Source organism: Antedon bifida, chromosome 2 (assembly GCF_963402885.1).
Source record: "Antedon bifida chromosome 2, ecAntBifi1.1, whole genome shotgun sequence".
NCBI lineage: Eukaryota > Metazoa > Echinodermata > Crinoidea > Comatulida > Antedonidae > Antedon > Antedon bifida.
Genome location: NC_136227.1, coordinates 8502974 through 8527545, shown reverse-complemented (window position 1 = coordinate 8527545; position 24572 = coordinate 8502974). Strand labels below are relative to the sequence as shown.

Sequence of the window (24572 nt, the reverse complement as noted above, 5' to 3'; positions counted from 1 at the left end):
ATGCTTTTTTCTACAAAAGTAAATACTAATAAGCTAATTAAACTTAAGTCAATAAAACTGTCACTAAGTTGGTCATGTAGGCGCGCCTGTGATGGCACTAGTTACATTCCGTTATGCATGAGTAATTTATGAATGACGTAATGAATAAACTGCCATAAATAGAGAGGAAGATCTGGATTCGTCGTTCATTACGAGTACGCGGGGCTAGATTAGAGTCCGATGTGCATCATGCTATTGTAGAAAGCCATAGATGTTATAAATAAAGTACGAATGTGAATTAATTAGCTGATTGTAGTTGTTTTTACTGACTGACATCATAGGTCTAATTATCATAATCTGAACCATTGAGTTGTTAATTAATAACTTCCTGTCGAATCATTGTGAAATATGTTACCATAATTTTATGTCTTTTCATCTTTTATTTCTTTTCTTTTAATCATGGATTAAAGAATCCATGGATAGATAGATGGAGACATGAGAGTCAATAGTTATACAGTAGCAAGTTAAGTTAACTGTATAGTTATAAAATAATAAGTCGTAGTTAACGGAGTTGAACCCCGAGTTGAACAAATACTATTCATTAAAATAAGGTGCGGTAGACTTGTATAATTACAGCTGTTTCGAAATTTGAAATATTTCTATCCATATGGTCATACCCTTCATAATATCCATGTACGTTAATACAATATTTATTAATATTATATTAATTTGTAATTACATACAGTACAGAATGCCTTTCACAATTTCATATTTAAATGGAAAATTAGGCTATAGACTAGGCCTAAATACACCGACATATGAAAATCAAACATACTGTAACAGCGGAGTAGTAGAAGTCATGGCCGGTTATTAGATTTGGTTACAATGACTGAGTCTTTACAAAGAGGGGCTTAATTCTATATACAATAGGGCTACGTGGTTTTATTCATACCAGGCAGATTTTTAAATGGCGTGAGGCATAGAAGACATGGTTGGTTTAAACTGTTACTTACATTCGTTAGATATAATGTAGACACAACATATGTTAGGCAGGGGTTCATTTTTAAGGACCATACAATTAGGTCCAATGGAAAAAAGGACTCCCTGTAGAGAGGTATAGAGAGTAGGCCCTAGCGGTATTTGTATTATCAATTTTTCTTTTGGCTTTTAGTTAGGTCTACTTATTGAACCGTTTATGTAAACGTAGGCCTCTCATATAGACCTACTTAGATAGTATTTCGCAGATTTTTTCCTCCAAGATCAGACCAAGGCAATCTAACAACAGGATGCTAAGCCTCCCGGAGATCAATTCAAATGGTTTTTTTTTCTGTGGCTGCGACACAATCAGTTCCATGCACCTTAACAGTTCCGGAGCGCAGTGTCCTGTTGTTAGATATTGCCTCGATCTTTAGCGTAGCAGCATGTTCATAAAGCTTAAGGATGAGAAAGCCAAATGTTCTATAGTGGCCCCGAATAGAAAATACCTCTCACCACACAATTAACAATCCTATTCACCTCAGTCGAGCTGTATTTTTCAATAATTTCTATATTTTTTGACAATTGACAGGAACTAGTACACACAATATGTTAAAGTTTACGTTTCAGTATTGTCCTTTACTCCATCGTATTGTACATGCGATCTGGGTCTCCGTTGTTAAAAAATGTTGAAAAGAGAAGAAACAGATGACGTTAACAAAACGACACGGTTATTCCTACTTCATTTCCCCCCGTGCGAATGCATATAAAGTGGTAATCTTTCATTTTTACGCTCCCTTCTTTTTGTTTCAGATTTAACGTACATTTGTCCATTTGCAGTAACAGGTCATTGGTCAACATGCCACGGTCAAATATTTTAGCAAATATTTCACGAACTAAGTATTTGGATCCGTCTGATCTTCAGACAGAATTCAAGAGATGTCTAACAACATCAGATCTGGTCATGGTAGGAATCGGCAATATGGTTGGATCTGGAATTTACGTTTTAACTGGAGAGGTAGTCAAACACGTTGCTGGACCATCAGTAATAGTATCATACATAATTGCTGGATTGGTGTCTTTGATGGCAGCCATTTGCTATGCTGAGTTTGGTGCACGAGTCCCAAAGACTGGTTCTGCATTTATGTACGCCTACGTCACTCTTGGAGAGCTATGGGCCTTTTTAATTGGTTGGAATCTCATTCTGGAGTACATTGTAGGAGCAGCCGCCGTGGCATCTGCATGGAGTGGTAGCTTTGATCAACTACTTGGAAACCAGATAGAAAATATTACGATAGAATATGTGCTGAACGGTGCAGCATGGCAATCTCCCTTATTGGGAAAATATCCAGATTTTGTTGCTTTCGTTATAGTGTGTATACTAGCAGTGGTGGTATGTCTTGGTGCTTCATGTTCCTCCAACGCCATGAACATTTTTGTTTTTCTTAATGTAACGATAGTCATTGCAATGTTTATAATATCTCTGACCAAAGCGGATATTTCAAATTTTAGCAGCGGAAATGGATTCTTCACGTTTGGTTTCCAGGGTGTTATGGCCGGAGCCGCGATCTGTTTCTATGCGTTCGTTGGCTTTGACGTCATAGCATTGGCAGCAGAAGAAGCTTTGACCCCAAACAAGAGCATGCCAGTTGCTTCTTTATTTTCTGTCGTGTTTGTAATTTTTTTGTACGTTTTAGCTTCAATAACCTTAATCTTACTAGTTCCGTACAACGAAGTTGTGCCCAAAGCAGCATATCCAGCAGCGTTTAAAAGCGTTGGTTACCAATGGGTTGAATATGTCGTTGGTGTTGGTACATTAATTGGAATGGGCTCCACGGAACTTGGCTTTCTATTTGCCATACCTCGATCTGTTTACGCCATGGCCATTGAAGGACTACTTTTTCCATGTTTTGCAGTAGTAAGCAAACGTACACAAATACCAATTATAGCAACTCTCGTATTTGGATTTGGATCTGCTATACTTGCACTCTTGTTTGACATTTCGGCTCTTGTTGAATTCTTATCAATTGGAACATTGATGGCATATGCCATGGTGGCAGCGGCTGTAATCGTTGTAAGATATGAACCATCACATAAACAAGATACAGACGATGTATTGTCAGATAGTGACACTAATGATAGTTCTTTATACACAGGATCGTTTGTTCCAACCGAACGAAAGAACTACGGAACTCTCAAAGAACCATTTCAGAAGATTCCAGTAATCAGTAACCTTCCACCAGGAAGAGCTGTTTGCATGTGTTACTTTCTCTCGGTTGTATTTCAATTTCTAACAGTTTTGCTTTTCATTTCAAATGATATGTCGAATTGGTGGACGATTATGCTGGCCATATTATTTGCAGTGTTAGCCATTCTGGCATTTATTCCAATACCACTCCACAATCAAAATGAAGATATTACGACGTTTAAGGTAGTGTATGGTTCAGTTTTACTGAATTATTATATTACCTCAATGACTTATTAGAAGACTATTATTTGTAAATAAGATTGCCAGAGCGATAGAAATCATTTTGATAATGACGCATTTAATTTAAATGTTTTTTTTATTCTATTTCAGACGCCATTTGTACCGTACTTCCCAGCATTGAGTGTGCTCTTCGACATTTTTCTGTTAGTGAAATTACAAGCATTAACATGGCTTCGGTTTATCGTCTGGGTAACTATAGGTAAGACCACTCAAAACGAATTGAAGGCTCTAAACTTTATAATCCAAAAAATTGTACATCTCAGATTAGTTCAGCGTTTCATTTCACCATTTTTACAAACTTCTAGAATCAAGGCTGCCGATACTGCACTTTTCAAGCGTTCACATATGAAAAATGACTAGTTAAGTTACGAATGTTAAGTATATGAATATTAGAACGAAAGGTGGAGTCGAAAGAGGTTTAAAAGTCTTCATTTATTATTTACAAGATTAGGTGTTTTCACTTCTTAATTTTTTTTTTCTTCACTTCATAAAATTCAGACGGAAATAATATTTACACTTTCAATTTCTTAAAGGGTTGCTGATATATGGATTTTATGGCTATCATCACAGTGTAGAAGGAAAGAAAAGAAGTTCTGATGGTGAAACAAAAGATTATCAGAGAATGACAAACGATACAAGCGCAATTCACTACGGGACAATTGAGATGAGTAAACCATCAACAAGTAAATTAGATTAGATACAAATCTATATATAGAAGCTGAGCTGAACTCATAAATAGAAGCTGCCATAAACAAAAAATGTTAAATGCATTAAAAGAGATAAGAAGGTAGAATTAATTAGAGACACACACTTTATTTACTGAAAAAATACATACTCTCAGCTAAAAAATAAACACATCGATAAAAATAACGCGGATAATTGTTTTAAATATGAATTTATTTGGTTTATTCGGCGATATGTAGCAGAATTATTGTTATAGTCTTTTTATCTGAAAGATAATTAACAAAAATTATGTGTGTGCACAAGATTTACTTGGAATCTGACATAACCAATTGTTTAGGTATGACATCGTTTCATTGTATCCATATTTAGTGTACTTACTCAGATATTTTTTATAATCTCTGTCAACATTTTGACAATATTAAAAGCAACCGACACAATGTTAATGTTTATTTGTCACTTCGTCACCTTTGGAATGTTGACAGTAGTAGTAGACAATTATTTCGCTATCATTTTGTATTTGTTTTAATACGTAACGTTGTGTTCATAGCGTCATTGATATGAATGGATTCCTAGCTACATAATACTAACTACATGTACTACGGTAAATGTAAGTTGTACTATTTTTACTACTTCGACAAGGTGTCACGTAAAATTGTATATATAGGCCTAGTGGAAGGAACAGTTATTTAATTTGTGACCTGTCAAATAAGGTTATGCAAATTTATTAGACAGATTTAGAATTACTTACTTGTTGCTGGACCATTTTAGCAGCCAGGGAGGCTATTTCGTTCAAATTCACGTTTAAACATAGAATAGAATAAAGGTTCTAACTTAGCCTAATGCATTGTTTGGCGAAATGTATGCCTGCTTCTAGGCCTACACCTTTCGGATCCTCGTGATATGCCAATCCACTGCGGATTAAGTATTGATTTGCTTACAGATTATAAATGGATGAAGAAGTAGAATTTCAAATCTTTTTGAAAGATCTTAGCGAAATCTATGATGGTGATAAGGTCAACCGGTTAAGACTGCTTCTATATGGTATTCTACCCATTGGAGATTTAGATGAACCAGCATTAGGTATGTTTAGTACACTTAAAAAGCAAGGACTTATCTCAAAGACTGATGTGAAACTGTTGGTGGACATTGCAGAAGTAACCACGCAGGAATTAGCAAAAAAATGTATAACCAGATACACAAATACTTTCCAACGCTTTGACACAACTGATAGGCCTACAAGATTAACAAAATATCGCAGAGCACTGTTTAAAACTCTCACTAACGTCGGAAAAGTTGATTTAAGTAAGGTGATTCATTTCTTTGAACTGAAAAATTTCAGCTTCGACAATATATGGGACGCTGTATATCATATTGAGAAGAAAGGACGATTAAATTCAGACAACGATTGTCAAATATTTGCAGACCTTCTAAACAATGTAGCACAATGTATTATACTAGGTATGTCTACCAAATATATTATTAATCTATTTAAGAGGAAAGTTCAAATTATGAACTTATCTTGTAATTATGTAATAGAGATAACATGTGTAGTTTAATGCTGTGGTAATTATGTCACTTATTTAGTAACCAAATATGCTGTTAATAATTTAGGTTATACATGTGATGTTAAGATTGCCATGAAGTATGTACGATCTATTGGTAGTTTTTAAATTCTATTTTGAAAACGTTTACACTTTAAATTATAGCAACACCCTATGAGCATACATGTAATCAAACACTTTGTTGTTTGGTTGATTCAGTGCCAGTACCAATACCTGAAACAACACCAGGAACACCAATACCAGAAGCAATGACGGCATCAAAATATGCCCCAATAGTAAAACCAACACCGGCACAACTAGCACCAACGCCGGCACTACCATTACATATGCAAGACAAAATACCGCTTCCAACACCGGAACTATCAACCGCAGCAGCAGCACTATAGGAGAGAAAATATCGGCACCAATACAGGTACTAATGCAGGAACCAACACCGGCCCCACCAACACCAATGCAAGAAACAACATCGGCACCAATACTTAAACAAATGCCACTACCAATTCGTGCAGGTGTGTATCTCAAGGTGTTAATCAATAGCAGGGGATGAAGGATGGGAGTAAGTGAGTGAGTGGATGAGATTATGGGGTGAGGTGTATATAGTAATACAGTATTTAGATCCAGGAACTATGATTTACAGTTCGTTCATCATTCAATTTACAGGTATGACATTAATTTATATCAATCTTATATTTTTGTATTTAATTAGAATATGATGTATACATTGAAAGTGATAACCCTGCTTGGGAATCAGAAGTAATACATGAGCTGAAAAAACTGAAGCCAGACATCAAATGTCGATGTCGAAATAACTGGAACCTTGATGGTAGATTACAAAGCTCTACTGATCTTTCAAAAAAATCCAAAAAGGTAGTAGTGGGCTTCCTACCAGTAAAGCTGACTGAATTTCCTGAAGCTCTTGCTAAAAGAATATATACAGACAAGTTAACGAATATGACAAAATATAACAAACTTAGTCAAAATCAAAAAGGAATCTGACATACCAGACTGCTTCGGAGAATTGCTTCATCTTGATTTTGAGGATCATCCTAATTTCTATAGTCGACTCTTGCATTTAATTACTAAAGAAGGTAAAATTCAAGTGTTTTACATACTATTACGGGTAGTTACGAGCATTGTTGATTCAATAACATATCTCAGGTCAATGTAATAACCAATTTCGTAATCTTTAAGTTTGTAAGTTTGTGACTTTTAATAAATGAAAAGAAAATATACAAAAATATTAAATTTTAATTAAAATGCTTGTTTTAAAATATACTGTCTCAACCTTCCCATGATGTTAATGTATAGGCTATTAATTGCTAATTTACAGCGTATTCATCTAAATTTTCATTTAAAGATTCAAAAACATTTCAAGAACAAGATGGATTTCTGACCATTGGTGTTAGATGCACAGAAAATGAATCAGAGCTTGAAACACAATTTAGGACTTTAGATATACAAAGTTCATTGCATTCATCACTGGACCCAACATCTGCATTAAGAGTGACATCGACATTAACACCAACACCAACATCGTCATCAATTTCTACAGGTTAGTAATCTAACGTCTGACAATTGAGAATGGCTAGAAACAATGTCAATGGTTGATGATTAAAAAATGCTTAGTCACTGTTTAATGATAGGAATGATGTTACAAATATTAATACCGTTTTTAGCACTTTCTGAAGACAAAATCATATTAAAAAAGCATAGTATTCATAATTCATATTATTTCAATTGGGTTCACCAACAATTAAAAACCAATCAAAAAATCTTTTCTTTCTGCTGAACCTAACAGTTCTTTTTAGAACTACATGCATGGTGTACCACAACCTTTATCAACATATTGTTAATTAATTATCTCATAAAGAACGTCCTACTTCTTTTGTAAAGCTGTACATCGATGTTTATATGCGCACTTTTCAAGCAATATATCCTTAATTGATCAGTTATGCGTTCTTATTTATTAATTTTTTTTCTTCACTTATAAAATTAAGATCATTTGTAAAAGCCGGCTATCATCACAGTGTAGAAGGAAGAGAAAGAACGTCGGATGGTGAAACTATCAACAAGTAAATCAGATTAGATACAAACCGAGATATTTATATGGATAAAAGCTGCCACGTGTTAGAAGGTCTTCAGACATAAGAAAATGGTAACATTACATACACGAGTACAGAAATGACGTCATATGAAGTTGTAGGGACAAGCACTTCTCATTTTCATTGAAAAACAATAAGATTAGATGTTAATCGAGCATTTTGCGTGGAGAATCTGCTGCATTATCAAAACTGGCATTACGTAGACGAGAAAATAAATGTCACATTTCCGCACTGTACTGTTACTTGTGACTGATTTTTTCTCTTTTAAAGGTGCCTAAACCGTATAGAAGCTTTGCACTTCGTTTGGTCATCATTTCATTAAAACAATTTGTCCATATATTTAGTGTACTCAATGAGTGATAAAACAAAAATTAACATTAGGAAGTATATCAAATACTACTGTTGATATTACAAACGATATGTTAAAGAATGATTAAAGAATATTTGAAATTGTATTAACTCATATATTTAATTGTTTTCTTTGGTCTGGTATTGTTCCAAACCAAATGAAGATTGTGATACTAATTTTTTTATAAAGGAGACCATTCAAACATATTAAATTATCGCCCCCATTTCATTGTTATCTTCTCTATCTCATGTCCAAAGTAGTGTACAAAATGCACCCCTGATTTTCTAAATAATGCAATATTTATACTAAACTACTATACTGCCTGAAAAACGCACAACTTCTCCCATGCAATCTTATATATGGTTAAAACGATTACTTATGTACTAGATAAAAATGGTGCACACAGGTATTTGTATGTACTACTACAAGGCCTTTGATACGGTAGACCACAAGATCCTTCTACAAAAGCTGTCCCATTATGACGACCGCTGTGGAGTGGTACACAATTTATCTATGAGGGCGTATGGCGCAGTGTGTCGAACGTTGGACTACTGATCGTGAGATCGAGGTTCGAATCCAACTCTCGCTGCATTGCTTGTATGCTTAGGCAAGATACTTTACTTACGTTTGCCTCTCTCCACCCAGGTGTATACATAGGTAACCGGTTAGATCAAGACACAACTTTTCGCTGATTACTAGCTGCATTATGGTAGTATGTTTCCATGGGTGTTTGATCCAAAAAATGACTGGGGTAATAATGTTCAGCGCTTAGAGGTTTCACAACATTAGGCGCTATATAAATCCAAGATATTATTGTTATTATTATCTAACTGATAGAGTAGCCTACAATTCTTTCCTTTTGATAGGAGTGAAAACATTTCTCTGTTGGGCCCATTACTTTTTATAACATTTTTTAAATTTATAAACTATTTTGTTCAATGCTCAGCTACACTTTCCTATTTTTTGCAGATGATTCAAATTTATTTATTTATTTTTTTTCGTATCAGAAAGCAAAAAGCCTGGTTAAATCATCACGTTTACGCGGATATCCCGAACTCGAGTTCAAATCTAGTATTTGTATATGAATAAATAGACGATCGTGTATTATATAATAAGGCGTTTATTCGGGTCAATACGGTACGTGTGAATAATCTGAAAATTGAAAATGAAATAAATATGGATTTGTGAGAGATTATAGCATTTATAGAGTTATTCATTTGTTAGTCTGTCTATTTTAATACAAGCAAAGGTCCTGAAGCTTGTATAACAACAGGCAACTATATAATAACAATACACTATTCAATCATTACAAAGGGTTCACCGGTCAAATCGCTTTATACAATGGTTTTATGTAAATATTATTGAAATGCTTGATTCTTCAACCATGAATCAACAGTTGAATACACTGATTCTCGTAGTAAACTGACGTGGCATGGAAAAACACAACATATGGTAGGTAAAACAATTGTTATTTTGATCTGTAACGTACTTTATGACATGTTTATGTATCATTCAATAGACTTAGGCCAATGTCAAGTAAGCCTCATTGTAATGATTAAGCCAACTGAGTTGCAATATTCGGTTCATTTTAACTATTGCAAGATATAGCAACTCTCTTTGAGCCCGTTGGGTAAGTAGATTCCATCTGAACACTTGTCACTAACTTTGATGGGCTTGGCACCGACATACCCGTGTAATTGAGCATGAACGGGCTCTTTATAAGCCTTAATTGTCGCTGTTTCTCTCATGAGAAAAATAAATAAAATATTGACAAGCTAGGCCCATTAACCTTTGGACCAGTGCGGCACATCATGTTCACCAAATGCCACTAAACAGCATGAACATGTGCACGGAATTTCAAATTGTTGTCATGATAGTGTAGTGTTTTATCATCATCATTCTGGTTTCTCCCTTTTCCTTCAATGACAACAATAAGTTCGTATGTTATGTTAATTGTTTTTTGCAAATAAACATTATACAATAATGCAATACATGATGTAGTGTATATGAACCCCGGTTTAAATCATAATACAATTAATTTGCATTAAATGTCAATATAGCCTACAAATTTTAAAAAACATGTTTAGCATATCATGTTTCGAGTTGAATTGGAGGCAAGAAAATCGAAGTAGGCCTATAGGAACTATAGAATGAAGCCTAGAAGAATCCATCGGGAATGGAGTGCATTTAGTTCGATGGAATAGGATAATGATTTATCACATCACTGGGTTCAACAAATAGCGTATTGGATTTATTTGCAGAATAAAAAGGCCGGCCTGCAACCATTTTTTTTGTAATGTATGCCTCAGTGTGAGAGAAAAATTAAATGTTTACAAATAGCTGAGTGTGCATTAGAATAATTAATTATCACTATTAGATATCACTATTACGTTATGTAGAACTAAACGAACGGCACGTGATACGTAATTAACCAATGGTAAGGTGTTATGGTTATAATACTTTATACTTATTATGTATTTGTTTCAGATTTAGCATACAGATGCATTTACGGAATATGCTTCACAACGGTTGAAGAGTTAAATAGCATTAACATGTCACGGTCGAAAATCTTAACAAATATTTCACGAACTAAGTACTTGGATCCATCTGATCTCCAGACAGAATTCAAAAGATGTCTCACAACATCAGATCTGGTCATGGTAGGAATCGGCAATATGGTTGGATCTGGAATTTACGTTTTAACTGGAGAGGTAGCAAGAAACGTTGCTGGACCGTCAGTAATATTATCATACATAATTGCAGGATTTGTGTCTTTGATGGCAGCCATTTGCTATGCTGAGTTTGGTGCACGAGTTCCAAAAACAGGTTCTGCTTTTCTGTATGCTTACGTCACTATAGGAGAAATATGGGCGTTTTTGATTGGTTGGAATCTCATTCTGGAGTACATTGTAGCGTCAGCCGCAGTCGCATCTGCATGGAGCGGTAGCATTGATCAACTACTTGGAAACCAGATAGCAAATTTCACGATAGAATATGTACTGAACGGCGAAGCATGGGGATCCCCCATATTTGGAAAATACCCAGATTTTGTGGCCTGTAGTATAGTATGTATACTAATAGCGGTTGTATGTACTGGTGTTTCATGTTCCTCAAAAGCCATGAACTCATTTGTTTTTCTTAATGTAACGATAGTCATTGCAATGTTTATAATATCTCTGACCAAAGCGGATATTTCAAATTTTAGTGCCGAAGGTGGATTCTTTCCATTTGGTTTCCAGGGTGTTATGGCCGGAGCCGCAACCTGTTTCTTTGCTTTCGTTGGGTTTGACGTCATAGCTTTGGCAGCCGAAGAAGCTTTAACCCCAAGCAAGAGCATGCCAGTTGCTTCATTATTTTCAGTTGGTTTTGTAATTTGTTTGTACGTTTTAGCTTCAATAACTTTAATATTACTTGTTCCGTATAATGAAGTTGTGCCCAAAGCAGCATTTCCAGCAGCGTTTGATAACGTTGGTTACAGATGGGCTGAATATTTAGTTGGGATTGGTACTTTGATTGGAATGAGCTCCTCGTTGCTTGGTTCTCTATTTGCCTTACCACGATCTGTTTACGCCATGGCCATTGAAGGACTACTTTTCCCATGTTTTGCTGTAGTGAGCAAACGTACACAAATACCAATCATGGCAATTCTCGTCTTTGGATCATTGTCTGCTGTACTTGCTCTCTTGTTTGATATTTCGGCTCTTGTTGAATTCTTATCAATTGGCACATTGATGGCATATGCTATGGTGGCAGCGGCTGTAATTGTTGTAAGATATGAACCATCACATCAACAATATACAGACGATGTATTGTCAGATAGTGACACTAATGATAGCTCTTTATACACGGAATCTGTTGTTCCAACCGAACGAAAGAACTACGGAAGTCTCAAAGAACCATTTCAGAAGATTCCAGTAATCAGTAACCTTCCACCAGGAAGAGCTGTTTGCATCTGTTACTTTCTCTCGGTTGTATTTCAATTTCTAACAGTTTTGATTGTCATTTCAAATGATATGTCGAATTGGTGGGCGATTATGCTGGCCTTATTATTTGCAGTGTTAGCCATTCTGACATTTATTCCAATACCACTCCACAACCAAAACGAAGATATCACAACATTCAAGGTAGCATATGATTTTATTTTACAAACAGAATAATATATTTTAAAGTTTTTTTTAAAGCATGCATGTGTACTTGTATTTCATAATGCACATTATAAAAATACTTTGGCATTTTGTGGTTAGAACTCTGTGTGTCGCCTCGTTGATATATAACCTTTCATCATTCACCAAATGCCATTATTTGTACCATTATACGAATATAAAACATTTGTTTTATATAACATCTAAATAGATTCCTGTTATTTGAATCAAATAAAAGGTAGGCCTTGCCAAGGCCTACATTTGTAAATTGATTTTACATTGAACAGTAACATTTGTTTTTTAAAGATGTATTGTTCCTTTGACTAATTCCAAAAAAAAAAAAAAAAAAAATTTAAAAAAAAGTTGGTCATTTTGAAGTATCAAAATAGTTACTAACTTTTTTACCAAAAATTAGTCAAAAAAAAAAATCATTTAACTGAAATACAGACGTTTTTTTGTTCAAAAAATAACTTTGACTTCCAGTCAATGTTTTCGATCAAAACATATCTCATAATGCAACGCGCGTGTTGCTTGGCTACTCTGTATGCCAATCATAAAACTTCCTCGCGATCTGTGAGAAAACACCTTCTCAACCGTGACGAGTTGTAAACAATCTTAATTAGCAATAATGCATACTCATGGTTTGAAATCTTTGTTTACTTTCGCTCATGACGATTTTCCAGCCAAAAAATAATCAAATTAATTTACCTGTTAATTACGTAAATTTGTTGTTTTCGGCTCGAATGTTCGACTTAAAGTGAATAACTTTAATATTACTTTGATATGGCCAATTTAAATTTAGAATATTTTGACCTTAATTTTTTTGTGTTTCAAGGAACAATACATCTTTAATAAAAATATTAAAAATTATTATTTATATGGATTTTATAAATTAACCTACTGTTAGTGTTAATTATGTCACCAAACGACCAAACAATCCTAGGTCTAGCAAGGCTAATACGCCTAGGCCTAATACTAACAGGCCTAGGCTGAAAGACAGCAATACGAAACTTCGACAGGCAACTGGAACTCATCTAGTCTAATTATATTTTTCTAACGATTCCACGTCTTGTAGAGATGTTCCTATTAATTAATTAAAATCCTAAAAACGATCAAAATTTAATTTAAATGCCTTTTTGATCTAAATTAGTACATAATATCTCTCCAAAAATGTACTACCATCGCTAAACCAGTCATAACAATAACTTTGGCGATGAAAGTACAAAATAGGTGGCGCTGTTGTATTTCAAAAGCAATAGAATAAAAAAAAATATTTTCCAAACGCGAACAGATTTTTTTTTTCGTACACGAAAAAAGTACTATTAAACGATTGTTTAATAGTGCATACTATTGCACGCCATGTGACCCACAGTCGTCCAATCAAATGACAGGAATTTATTTAGGTGTTATATAAAATGTATTATATTTCGTGTTAGTATTATTCGTATTGAGATAATAAATTCCTTATCATTTGATAATGATGCACTTATCCCATTTCAGGTGCCATTTGTACCGTACTTCCCAGCACTGAGTGTGCTCTTCGACATTTTGCTGTTAGTAAAATTACAAGCATTAACATGGCTTCGGTTTATCGTCTGGGTAACTATAGGTAAGGACCATTAATGGTTTTAAAAGTACATTTGTTCCACAGAGCCTGTTTCTGCTTAAAAACTGTGATCTGTTCATGGTTGTTTGTGTAATGGTGTCAATATTATCCAATGGAAGTAGTAGTCAGATGTTCGCGCCATTAAATACCTTTTAATTTCTAAAACAACAGTTTTATTTTCACTTTATTCTTAAAGGGTTGCTGATATATGGATTTTATGGCTATCATCACAGTGTAGAAGGAAATAAAATAACTTCGGACGGTGAAACAAAAGATTATCAGAGAATGTCAAGCGACCCAAGCGCAATTCACTACGGCACAATTGAGATGAGTAAATTAGATTAGATTTAAATCTATCAATTGACGATGAGGCGAAGAGGCTGAAAACTGAGTTTATTCATTTATAGCGTAATTAGATAAAAAGGCATATTTCTTAACTATTTGTCTAGGCGACCATTTCGAATGGCTGACATCACATTAAAATGGAACAAAACAATAGTAATTCTTGACCTCATTGGAAATTTGAACACAGATAATTTTGATTCTATCACATTTGTAATAGAGTACGTTTTCGTTGTATAATGTCATGTTACCATGTCAAAGAGCAAATTATCTTAAAGATATGTATCGCCTGGTATAAACAGTAGGTCATGCATTTTTTAAAGCAGCTTGAACAGATTTTACTGGTTAATCAGGCGGGTTTGTGAAGTAAAAATAATTTAATATTATGTACATTTATAGTTTTATATATATTAATGCATGCTGGACTTAGTGGTAAATGGTGTAATTTACGTTTTATATCAAATCAAAATATTAATGTACCGTACTATTTAGTAAAGAAAACAACTAAAACGTTTTGAATATCGTATATTTTTTAAACCATTACATTATTTTACTATCTGTAGCCTATATAATATTGTACGTTAAACTATTTATGAATACGTACGTGTGTGCTTTCAACAAGTCTTCATCTCTGGCAATGACTAGATGTTATTGTGTTATTTACTTGAACGTTTCCTTACTGTAATTTCGTATGCTTCTTTAGAATATTTTTTTTCTAAATAAAAAAAAATGTTATCTAGTCTCACATTTGAACCTCTGTACTGTATCTCATTTAAGCCTGTTTTTCCACTAGGCGAGTTTATCCGCACGAATCGATAGCATTACGACGCATGCGTATTCATACAGTCATTCTATGCATGTGGCGGGGTGTTTATTCGAGGTAAAAAAGGCCCGGGGCGTTTATCCGAACGATGTACTGTGCGGGAGGGGGAATGTGGAGGCGTTTATTCAAGGGGAAATTTATTGAAAGCGGGACGTTTATTCGAATAAATACGATACGTGAATAGTCTGAAAGTCTATAAATATGGATTTGTGAGAGATTATAGCATTTATATAGTTACTGTATTCATCTGTTATTGCCTATCTATCTATTGCCTGCTTAGAGGTGAAATATAAGATTTGACATCTCCAAGGGAATAATATTATGTAATATATATTTACCGAAGCGCAGCTTACTTAATGATTCCTTGGCAATAAAATATTCACTAGCCTAGGTCGTTTAAATAATAACAGAAGAATTTCCATCAATATTATTATCAGGTAGGCCGAATAAACAATAATTCGTCTTCTTCGAGCCGAATCATCGGATGTTCAGTGCGTCGCGCACGTACCGGTTACTACTGTGAGTATTAACCAATCACAAATGGTCTTTCATCACATCTAGGGAGGACTAATAACAAATGAGGGCGCTATGTATGCATAGTTTAAATAGTTTAGTTGATTAATTTCTTCAAGCAAGTTCCGTGGCGCAGCGCATGAAGCGTTGTCTATGGAGTGACAATTCCATCGCGAGTTCAAGATCCAGTAGATGACTTTTGTTTGACGCGAGTGCCACACGAAAATTACACAGTCAATATCATTGTACTCGAGAATTGATATTATTAATGACAGGGACACGATAATTACGCGAAAATTACTCAGTCAATATATATCGAGGATATATACGATTTAAGATCCTCGCAGCGGTAATCATGTGATGCAGTTTCAACCAATCACGTTCGCGTATTTACATAGGCTATGTAATATTATACAGATGTTTCCTGCTTAGAGGTAAAATATAAGATTTGACATCCCCGAGGGAATGATATTTTGCTCTCGGTAATATATATTTCCAGAAGGCGATATCTGTAATAGCCAACAACAAGTAGAATATCTACTGAGTCGGGTAGCTGGCGTCGTTTATGTAATAAGCCTGCCTATAGGCGTTGCATTCACCTAACCTTGCGAAGAATAATATATACAGATAATTACTAATTAATGATTCCTTGGCAATAAAATATTCACTTAGGCCTAGGTCGTTTAAATAATAACATAAGAATTTCCATCAATTAGCCTACATTAATAATTAAAATATTATTATCAGATAAAATAATAATTATTCTTCTTCGAGCCGAATCACCGGATGTTCAGCGCGCCGCGCGTACCAAGTTAGTATTGACCAAGTGAGTATTGACCAATCACAAATGGCCTTTCGTCACATCTATGATGGAAGGGCGAATAACAAATGAGGGCGCTATGTGTGCATAGGTCATAGTTTAAATAGTTTAGTTGATTAATTTCTTCAAGCAAATTACGTGGCGTAAAAAAACGTTGTCGCGTGATGATGTGGACTATTCTTCGCCAGTTTAAGTCTCCGTGTAGATGACTTTTGTTTATTTATCGCCAAACGCGAGTGTTGCCACACGAAAATTACACAGTCAATATCATCGTACTCGAGAATTTACTGGATTTTATATGTTTAATGCATGACAGGGACACGATAATGACGCGAAAATTACTCTGTCAATATCATCGTACTCGAGGAAATATACGATTTACGATCATCGCGTGATGCAGTTTCAACCAATCACGTTCACGTATTTACATAGGCTATGTAAAATAGTTGTCTGTTCTTTTCATTTGTTATTTGGTTTAATTTCATGAATGCACTATAGCACACTGTGGTGGCATGGAAAAACATAACATATGGTAAGTAAAACGTATGTTATTTTGATTGTTTTTTAATGAATAATCAGTAGGCCTAAACCTAAGGCAATGTAGTCATATTGTAATTGCACTCTCTTTAAAAAGCATCTCTCTTTTGGGCCGTTAGGTAAGTTTTTTTTATGCACACTTCTCGCTAACTGAGGTGGGTAGGTTACCAACATGTTCGAGTTAAATAACTTTAATTTGCGTTGTTTTCTCCATGAGATTAGGCATACTGTACATAGGCAAGGTATTACCTATACGTAGCTCGCCTAACCCAGATTTATAGCATATAGTTATAATAGTAGGCGACCGTAATTGCTACCAGCTTACACATTTAGGTGAATTAGGATGCCTAGCTTGTCACGTTATTGGAAGTAAGGACATCTGTTGAGTAGACCTATAGGAGCTACTGAACAAACCTTAGAAAAGAATACTGTTCAGTCTGACTGTGTCGGGAATGGAGTGTGGCACAGTGAACTATTTTAATAGGTTCTTGTTCGATGGGATAAGATCTGAAATAACAATTATTCTCAAGGTAGGATACAGGCCAAATATAGTTTAGCCAACTGAAGATATCACATTTCATTAGATGGAATTATTATCGAACTGCACGTAATGCACAATTAACCAATGACAAGTATATACTCAGGTGTGTTATAATAATGCATATGTTTTTGTTTCAGATTTAGCATACAGATACCTTTACGGAACTTTAACGGTTAAAGTGTCAATTAGCATGACACGGTCGAAAATCTTAACAAATATTTCACGAACTAAGCGTTTGGATCCCTCTGATTTGCAGACAGAATTCAAAAGATGTCTGACAACATCAGATCTGGTCATGGTAGGAGTTAGCAATATGGTTGGTTCTGGTATTTACGTTTTAACTGGAGAAGTAGTAAGAAACGTTGCTGGACCATCAGTAATAGTATCGTTCATAATTGCTGGATTGGTGTCTTTGATGGCAGCCATTTGCTATGCTGAGTTTGGTGCACGAGTCCCAAAGACTGGTTCAGCTTTTATGTACGCCTACGTCACTCTTGGAGAGATATGGGCATTTTTAATTGGTTGGAATCTCATTCTGGAGTATATTGTAGGAACAGCCGCCGTGGCATCTGCATGGAGCGGTAGCTTTGATCAACTACTTGGAAACCAGATAGAAAATGTTACGATAGAATATGTTCTGAACGGTGCAGCATGGGAATCCCCCATATTGGGAAAATATCCGGATTTTGTTGCTTTCGTTATAGTGTGTGCACTAGCTGTGGTGGTATGTCTCGGTGCTTCATGTTCCTCCAACGCCATGAACATGTTTGTTATACTCAATGTAACGATAGTCATTGCAATGTTTATAATATCTCTGACCAAAGCGGATATTTCAAATTTTAGCAGCGGAAATGGATTCTTCACGTTTGGTTTCCAGGGAGTTATGGCCGGAGCCGCGATCTGTTTCTATGCGTTCGTTGGTTTTGACGTCATAGCATTGGCAGCCGAAGAAGCTTTAACCCCAAATGAAAGCATGCCAGTTGCTTCATTATTTTCTGTCGTGTTTGTAATTTGTCTGTACATTTTAGGTTCAATAACCTTAATCTTACTAGTTCCGTACAATGAAGTTGTGCCCAAAGCAGCATATCCAGCAGCGTTTAAAAGCGTTGGTTATCAATGGGCTGAATATGTCGTTGGTGTTGGCACATTAATTGGAATGGGCTCCTCGGAACTTGGCTTTATGTTTGCCATACCTCGATCTGTTTACGCCATGGCCATTGAAGGACTACTTTTTCCATGTTTTGCTGTAGTGAGCAAACGTACACAAATACCAATCATAGCAACTCTCGTGTTCGGTGCAATGTCTGCTATACTTGCTCTCTTGTTTGACATTTCGGCTCTTGTTGAATTCTTATCAATTGGCACATTGATGGCATATGCTATGGTGTCAGCGGCTGTAATAGTTGTAAGATATGAACCATCACATCAACAAGATACAGACGACGTATTGTCAGATAGTGACACTCAAGATAGCTCCTCATGCACAGGATCATCTCTACCAACCAGGAACTACGGAAGTCTCAAAGAACGATTTCAGAAGATTCCAATAATCAGTAACCTTCCACCAGGAAGAGCTGTTTGTGTCTGCTACTTTCTCTCGGTTGTATTTCAATTTCTGGCAGTTTTGCTTTTTAATTTAAATGCCATGTCGAATTGGTGGGTGATGTTGCTGGCCATATTATTTGCAGTGTTAGCCATTCTGACATTTATTCCAATACCACTTCACAACCGAAATGAAGATATTACGACGTTTAAGGTACCGTAGCGTAGATGTTATTTTACAAAATTGTACAATATCCTAAATGCCTTTTAAATCAACATAGCCAATAAGAATGTTCCAAAGAATTGTTAAAGACGAGGTTTTATCTAAATGTTGTATTATTTTATTCTATTCCAGACGCCATTTGTACCGTACTTCCCAGCACTGAGTGTGTTCTTCGACATTCTGTTGTTAGTGAAATTACAAGCAACAACATGGCTTCGATTTATCGTCTGGGTAACTATAGGTAAGTCCATTTCAAACGGATTCAAACGTGGGGCTATTCAGTGTTGGCCCTCTAAACTATATTCAAAATTTCATTGCACCATTTTTAGGCCCTGGGCCCCCTATTTCAAATTCCTGGGTCCGCGGCGACGCTGCTGCTACGGCACGGTTCGGGCATGCTACAAGGCCATATACATGGCTGCAGTCTCGTTAGTTAGTTTTTACCGACCGACCAACATAGTGAGCTGTAGAGTCCCGTTTTGCATGCGACTAAAAATGAACATTTAAGTTAAATATGAATATTATACGAATATTAGAACAAACGTTAGGTGTTTCAATTTTTTCTTCACTTAAATGGAAATAATATTTACACTTTCACAATTTGTTTTCAAAAAGGCTTGCTGATTTATGTATTTTACGGCTATCATCACAGTGTAGAAGGAAAGAAAAGAAGTTCTGGTGAAACCAACGATTATCAGAGAATGACAAACGACTCAAGACCAATTTACTACGGGACAATTGAGATGAGTAAACCACCATCAACAAGTAAATTAGATTAGATACAAATCGAGAAATTTACATGGAGAAAAGCTGCCATTAACGTGATGCAAGTGCTTTAAAAAGGTGACGGTAGCATTACGTAGGTGAGAACAGAAATAACGTCATATGAAGTGAAATAGAGACACGCATTCAACGCAGACAATTGAGATGAGTAAACCTTAAACAAGCAAATTAGATAAGATGTGAATCGGGAAATTTACATAGAGAAAAAAGGCTCCATTACGTAGACGAGTAAAATAGAGACACGCACTTACCATTATTCATTGACAAACAATAAGATTAGATGTTAATCGAGAATTTTACATGGAGAAGTTGAATTAGCAGAACTAGCATTATAAATTGTCATCTTTCTGCACTACTTTGCTGTTACTTGTTACTGATCTGATTAAAATCTTTTAGAGGTGGATAAACGTGTACAAGCTTTGTATTTTTGGGGTTATCTTTCCATTGAATTTCTTTTCCTTCATATTTTACTCAAGGCAATCTAACAACAATACACAAATACTATGTACATGTATTCTCCACGGCGTGCGCGGTGTCTGTTATGCATTGTGTCGCAGCCACAGATAACACCTTTGATCTCTGGAGCTCAGTATCCTATTGTTAGATTGTCTTGCTTTACTCAAAGAGTAATGCAGCATTCATACCGAAAAACAGAAATTCGACCAGAACTATGTAATAATATATAAAAGTATCATGACAGTAATATTAAAAGACCACCATTATAATGTGCAGGTTTTATGATATGAGTAGTTTTAAAAAACCTGTTTCTTTTCAAATTCACCAGTTTGTTTTTGGCGTTGCTTCTCTATTGTTTTTTTTTTTTTTTTTTTTTTATTGAACACTTTCATATTTCAATTTTAAAAATAGGTTAAAATAATAACACTTTCTTATTAATAATAATATACAATATACATTTCTCTTAAGAACAAAATATAAATAATTTCATAATGTAATAAATATAAATCTACTTTTTTTTCTCTTAAAAACAAAGTCTATAAATAATTTGTTGTCAATTTTTTTCTTTTATAGCATATTTCAATTAAAAAATAATTTAACTAAACATATAACTTTCTTATTCAAATAAATAGTTATTACTTACTAAATAAACAGACGATAAAAGTCTATAAATAAATTCAAGATTAGAAAACATTATATAAAAAACAATACTAAGTCTTTTTTTTTTTAAATGCAAAGTTACCAGTCAATAAGTTCATGTTTTTCCAAAAAAGGACTCCATTTGTTTAAATAAGTATGATGCTCCCCTTTAGTTTTCAAAATATATTCTTCTTGTTTAACGTGTAACTTAATCTCATTCACGAATCGTGCAATATTAGGCTTAATTTTTCTCATTTTACAGCTATATATGTAGTGTCGACAAATTAGTAAAATAGTATTTAGGGCTTTAAATGTTTTTTTTTTCTGACTACAAAAAGGCGTAATTCGGGGTTAATAATTACATTTATATTAAAATATGATTTCAACCATTGTTTAACCTTTCTCCAAAATATTTTAATTTCACAGCATTGTGCAAAAATATGTATTAAGGTTTCTGTTTCTGCTTTACATAAAGCACATAAAGGTGAGTCAATTTTCCCAATTTAAACAAAAAGGAGTTATTACCTAGAATTCTATGCACAATTTTATATTGAAACCAGATTAGTGGTGTGGACATAGTAAGTGAGAAAGACATGGTATTAATAATTTCCCACTCTTTATCAACATATAAAGTATCCAATGCCTTCTCCCACTTAATTTTAGCTTTCGATTGTTTTTTTCTGGAGTTGATTAGAGTATTATAAATTAGCTTTGATCCTTTTTTATTTTTAATAACTACGCTAAGGTTAAAAGGTAGTAATGGACTATTTATTTTTCCTTTTAGAGAAATTTGATTATGTTGTCTGACCGCATTTATTAGGCCTTCATATTGAAGAAAGTTTATGTTAAGGTTATGATGTTTACTAAATTGTTTAAATGGAGTTATTCCATGTCTATAAACTAAATCATTTATAAAATTCACCCCATGATTACTCCAGTTTTTATAATAGATACTTTCTCCGCCGACTTTAATATTGTCATTCATCCAGAGTGATTGTCTACATATCGATTCGGTGCTCATAGGAATGTTGTGTTTCACGAATACGCACCACGCCTTCATTACATCCACTTAAAATGCATTGTAAGGCTTAACCTTCGCTAATTTGATTAACTTCGCTGATCCGCCTTCTATGAGCCAAGTTTTATGAATATTCAACACGATTGGAACTAAAAGAGCCCAGCCCGTCTCATTGGACGTTACTAACCGTCTAACTCACGTGATTTTTACCGATTGAATATATGCATTTATATCGACCATTAGTAAGCCTCCAAATTTCTTTTCTTGTATAAGTTGATCTCTGGATATTCTATCCACCCCTTTCCATATGAAACGATATAGTTCTGACTTAAGTGATTTTATTACTTTTTCAGGGGGATCGGGTAATGTCGAAAGGACTTAACTACCGTGATTCTTCCCAAAACAGTTAAGTTTCTTTTTGACCAATGTCTCATTGTATTTTTTATTGATTTATATGCGTCTTCATAGTTCAGATCTACCATTTCGTTTAAATGTGTACTGAACCGAATACCCAATGATACAAAGGGCTCTCCATGTTTGATCCATTTTATATTATAGTTTTCGCATATTGAGTCACCTCGGTCTTTAAACGAACCAAGCCAGACAGCATTTGTTTTGTTCACATTCACTTTTAGCCCGGAAAATTTGGAAAATACATCGAGAGTCTTAAATGCTTCGTGCATTGACTTCTCTTTACTGTCAAGAAACAATACAGTGTCGTCCGCATACTGAGATAATCGATACTCGTGATTTGCAATTGATATTCCTTTAATTTGTTTATTTTCAGATATCATTGAGGATAAAATTTCTGCGCAAAGAAGAAACAGGTATGGACTCAACCCATCCCCTTGTCTACATCCTCTTTCAATTATGAATGATTCGGAGAGAAAGCCATTAACAAGAACTGAGGATCTTGCATCTTTATATAGTACTTTCACCCATTTTTGAATGGATTGTCCGAAGTTAAAATGTTTAAGAACGCAGTTAACAAATGTATGAGAAATGCAGTCGAACGCTTTTTCAAAGTCTATCAGTAAAAGCAGACCAGGAATTTTCTTCTTTTCACAAATTTGAATAATATCATACATAAGTCTTGTATTTTCGCCTATATATCTCCCATTAATAAATCCTTCCTGTTGTTCACTAATTAATATATCAAGGACCGATTTTATTCGTTCTGCAATACATGACGAAACAAGTTTATAAATGACACTTAACAGGGTAATAGGTCTCCAGTTTTTTAGATACTCTCGGGGTTTATCCCCCTTAGGGAGTATAGTAATTATTCCTGACTTTTGGGAAATTGACAGTTGACCTGAGTTATACGACTCGTTAATAGCTCTCAAAAGATAGCAAACTAAATCCGCAAAAAAGAACTTTAAAAACTCATAGCTAAAGCCGTCAATACCAGGTGACTTTCCATTTTGTGACCTCTTAAGAGCCTCTAAAAGTTCATTATAAGTAATTGGCCCTTCAATTTTATTTTGTTGTTCTTTTGTTAATGTTGGTAATGTATTCATAGTTTTAAGAAGTTTTACAATATTTTTTTCGTCATCTGTATTGTGGTTTGAGGAATAAAGGTTTTTATAAAAGTGTCTAGACTCCTCAAGAATTTCATTTGTGTTTTGCAGAATACTATTGTTGCTTTCCTTTACTATTTTATTTATAGTTTTATCAACAAAATTTTTCTTTTCCATATTAAGAAAAAATTTGGTGGGCCTTTCGCCTTCCTCGATCCATTTAAGTTTAGTTTTCATCATTATTCTTTCCATCTTCACTTTTCTGATACCCATAAGTTCACCAGACTTAAGTTCTAGTGTACCATTTAACGTGGAGTCGCCCTTATTGATATCAAGTGTTATTTTTTCAATTTCCCTTTCTAATTCTTTTTCTTTTTTATTTTCAGTCTTTTTCTTATAAGCCCCGTAAGAAATTGTTTTTGCTCTAATTTCCATTAATATCATTTCTAAAAGAAGTTGATCACTGATGCTAAACAGCGCTTTATTAGAATCTTTATTATCTTTTTCGTTTTGCACTATATATTGTTTCCGGACTCTATTTATCGTTTCTTTAACTTGTTGCACGTATTGAATATCTTTTAATAAGGTATTGTCAAATGTCCAATAGCCTGGTCCGTGTTTTATCTGGTTCATCGTCATTTTAATATCTACGAGTGAGTGATCGGTTCGGTAACCTGGTTTTATATTACATTCCAGCATTTTGCTGTTTAGTTCAGATGAGATTAGGAAATAATCAAGCCTGGCTTGTTTATTGAATTTATTCTGTCTCCAAGTAAACGTTTGTTTGCCAAACATCTGTAAGATTAAATTCACTACAAATATTTATTATCTTTTCTCTTGCCTTTGGGTTATTAAGTTTTAGATAATTTTTACAGTCTAATTTTTTGTCCAGAATACAATTCCAGTCGCCACAAACGATATTATGTGG

At 34.6% G+C, this 24572-nt stretch overlaps 3 protein-coding genes across 4 annotated transcripts; all 3 read left to right on the top strand.

Annotated features, from left to right (window-relative positions):
• Positions 1-941: 941 nt before the first annotated feature.
• Positions 942-14982, top strand: LOC144836122 (cationic amino acid transporter 4-like). The gene is made up of 5 exons (XM_078691318.1): positions 942-970; positions 1768-3385; positions 3533-3641; positions 3976-4141; positions 14235-14982. Exons 2-4 carry the CDS (start codon positions 1814-1816, stop codon positions 4137-4139), a joined length of 1845 nt encoding a protein of 614 aa, XP_078547444.1. The 5' UTR covers positions 942-970; positions 1768-1813; the 3' UTR covers positions 4140-4141; positions 14235-14982.
• On the top strand, positions 9490-14982 carry LOC144836124 (cationic amino acid transporter 4-like). Of its 2 annotated transcripts, none has more exons than XM_078691319.1 (4): positions 9490-9591; positions 10627-12263; positions 13782-13890; positions 14084-14982. In XM_078691319.1, exons 2-4 carry the CDS (start codon positions 10692-10694, stop codon positions 14230-14232), a joined length of 1830 nt encoding a protein of 609 aa, XP_078547445.1. In that variant the 5' UTR covers positions 9490-9591; positions 10627-10691; the 3' UTR covers positions 14233-14982. The 2 variants fall into 2 exon arrangements, with proteins under 2 accessions (XP_078547445.1, XP_078547446.1); XM_078691320.1 differs by lacking the exon at positions 9490-9591 and adding an exon at positions 9655-9769.
• Positions 14983-17653: 2671 nt separating this feature from the next.
• On the top strand, positions 17654-20418 carry LOC144858712 (cationic amino acid transporter 4-like). The gene is made up of 3 exons (XM_078714809.1): positions 17654-19219; positions 19361-19469; positions 19844-20418. Exons 1-3 carry the CDS (start codon positions 17654-17656, stop codon positions 20005-20007), a joined length of 1839 nt encoding a protein of 612 aa, XP_078570935.1. The 3' UTR covers positions 20008-20418.
• The last annotated feature ends 4154 nt before the right edge of the window (positions 20419-24572 follow it).

Bases quoted from the DNA above. Each gene is read 5' to 3' on its own strand.
- LOC144836122 (XM_078691318.1), top strand. From the start codon at position 1,814: ATGCCACGGTCAAATATTTTAGCAAATATTTCACGAACTAAGTATTTG. The intron at 3,386-3,532 runs GTAGTGTATGGT...ATTCTATTTCAG, and splicing joins AAGATATTACGACGTTTAAG to ACGCCATTTGTACCGTACTT. The intron at 3,642-3,975 runs GTAAGACCACTC...AATTTCTTAAAG, and splicing joins TATCGTCTGGGTAACTATAG to GGTTGCTGATATATGGATTT.
- LOC144836124 (XM_078691319.1), top strand. From the start codon at position 10,692: ATGTCACGGTCGAAAATCTTAACAAATATTTCACGAACTAAGTACTTG. The intron at 12,264-13,781 runs GTAGCATATGAT...ATCCCATTTCAG, and splicing joins AAGATATCACAACATTCAAG to GTGCCATTTGTACCGTACTT. The intron at 13,891-14,083 runs GTAAGGACCATT...TTATTCTTAAAG, and splicing joins TATCGTCTGGGTAACTATAG to GGTTGCTGATATATGGATTT.
- LOC144858712 (XM_078714809.1), top strand. From the start codon at position 17,654: ATGACACGGTCGAAAATCTTAACAAATATTTCACGAACTAAGCGTTTG. The intron at 19,220-19,360 runs GTACCGTAGCGT...ATTCTATTCCAG, and splicing joins AAGATATTACGACGTTTAAG to ACGCCATTTGTACCGTACTT. The intron at 19,470-19,843 runs GTAAGTCCATTT...GTTTTCAAAAAG, and splicing joins TATCGTCTGGGTAACTATAG to GCTTGCTGATTTATGTATTT.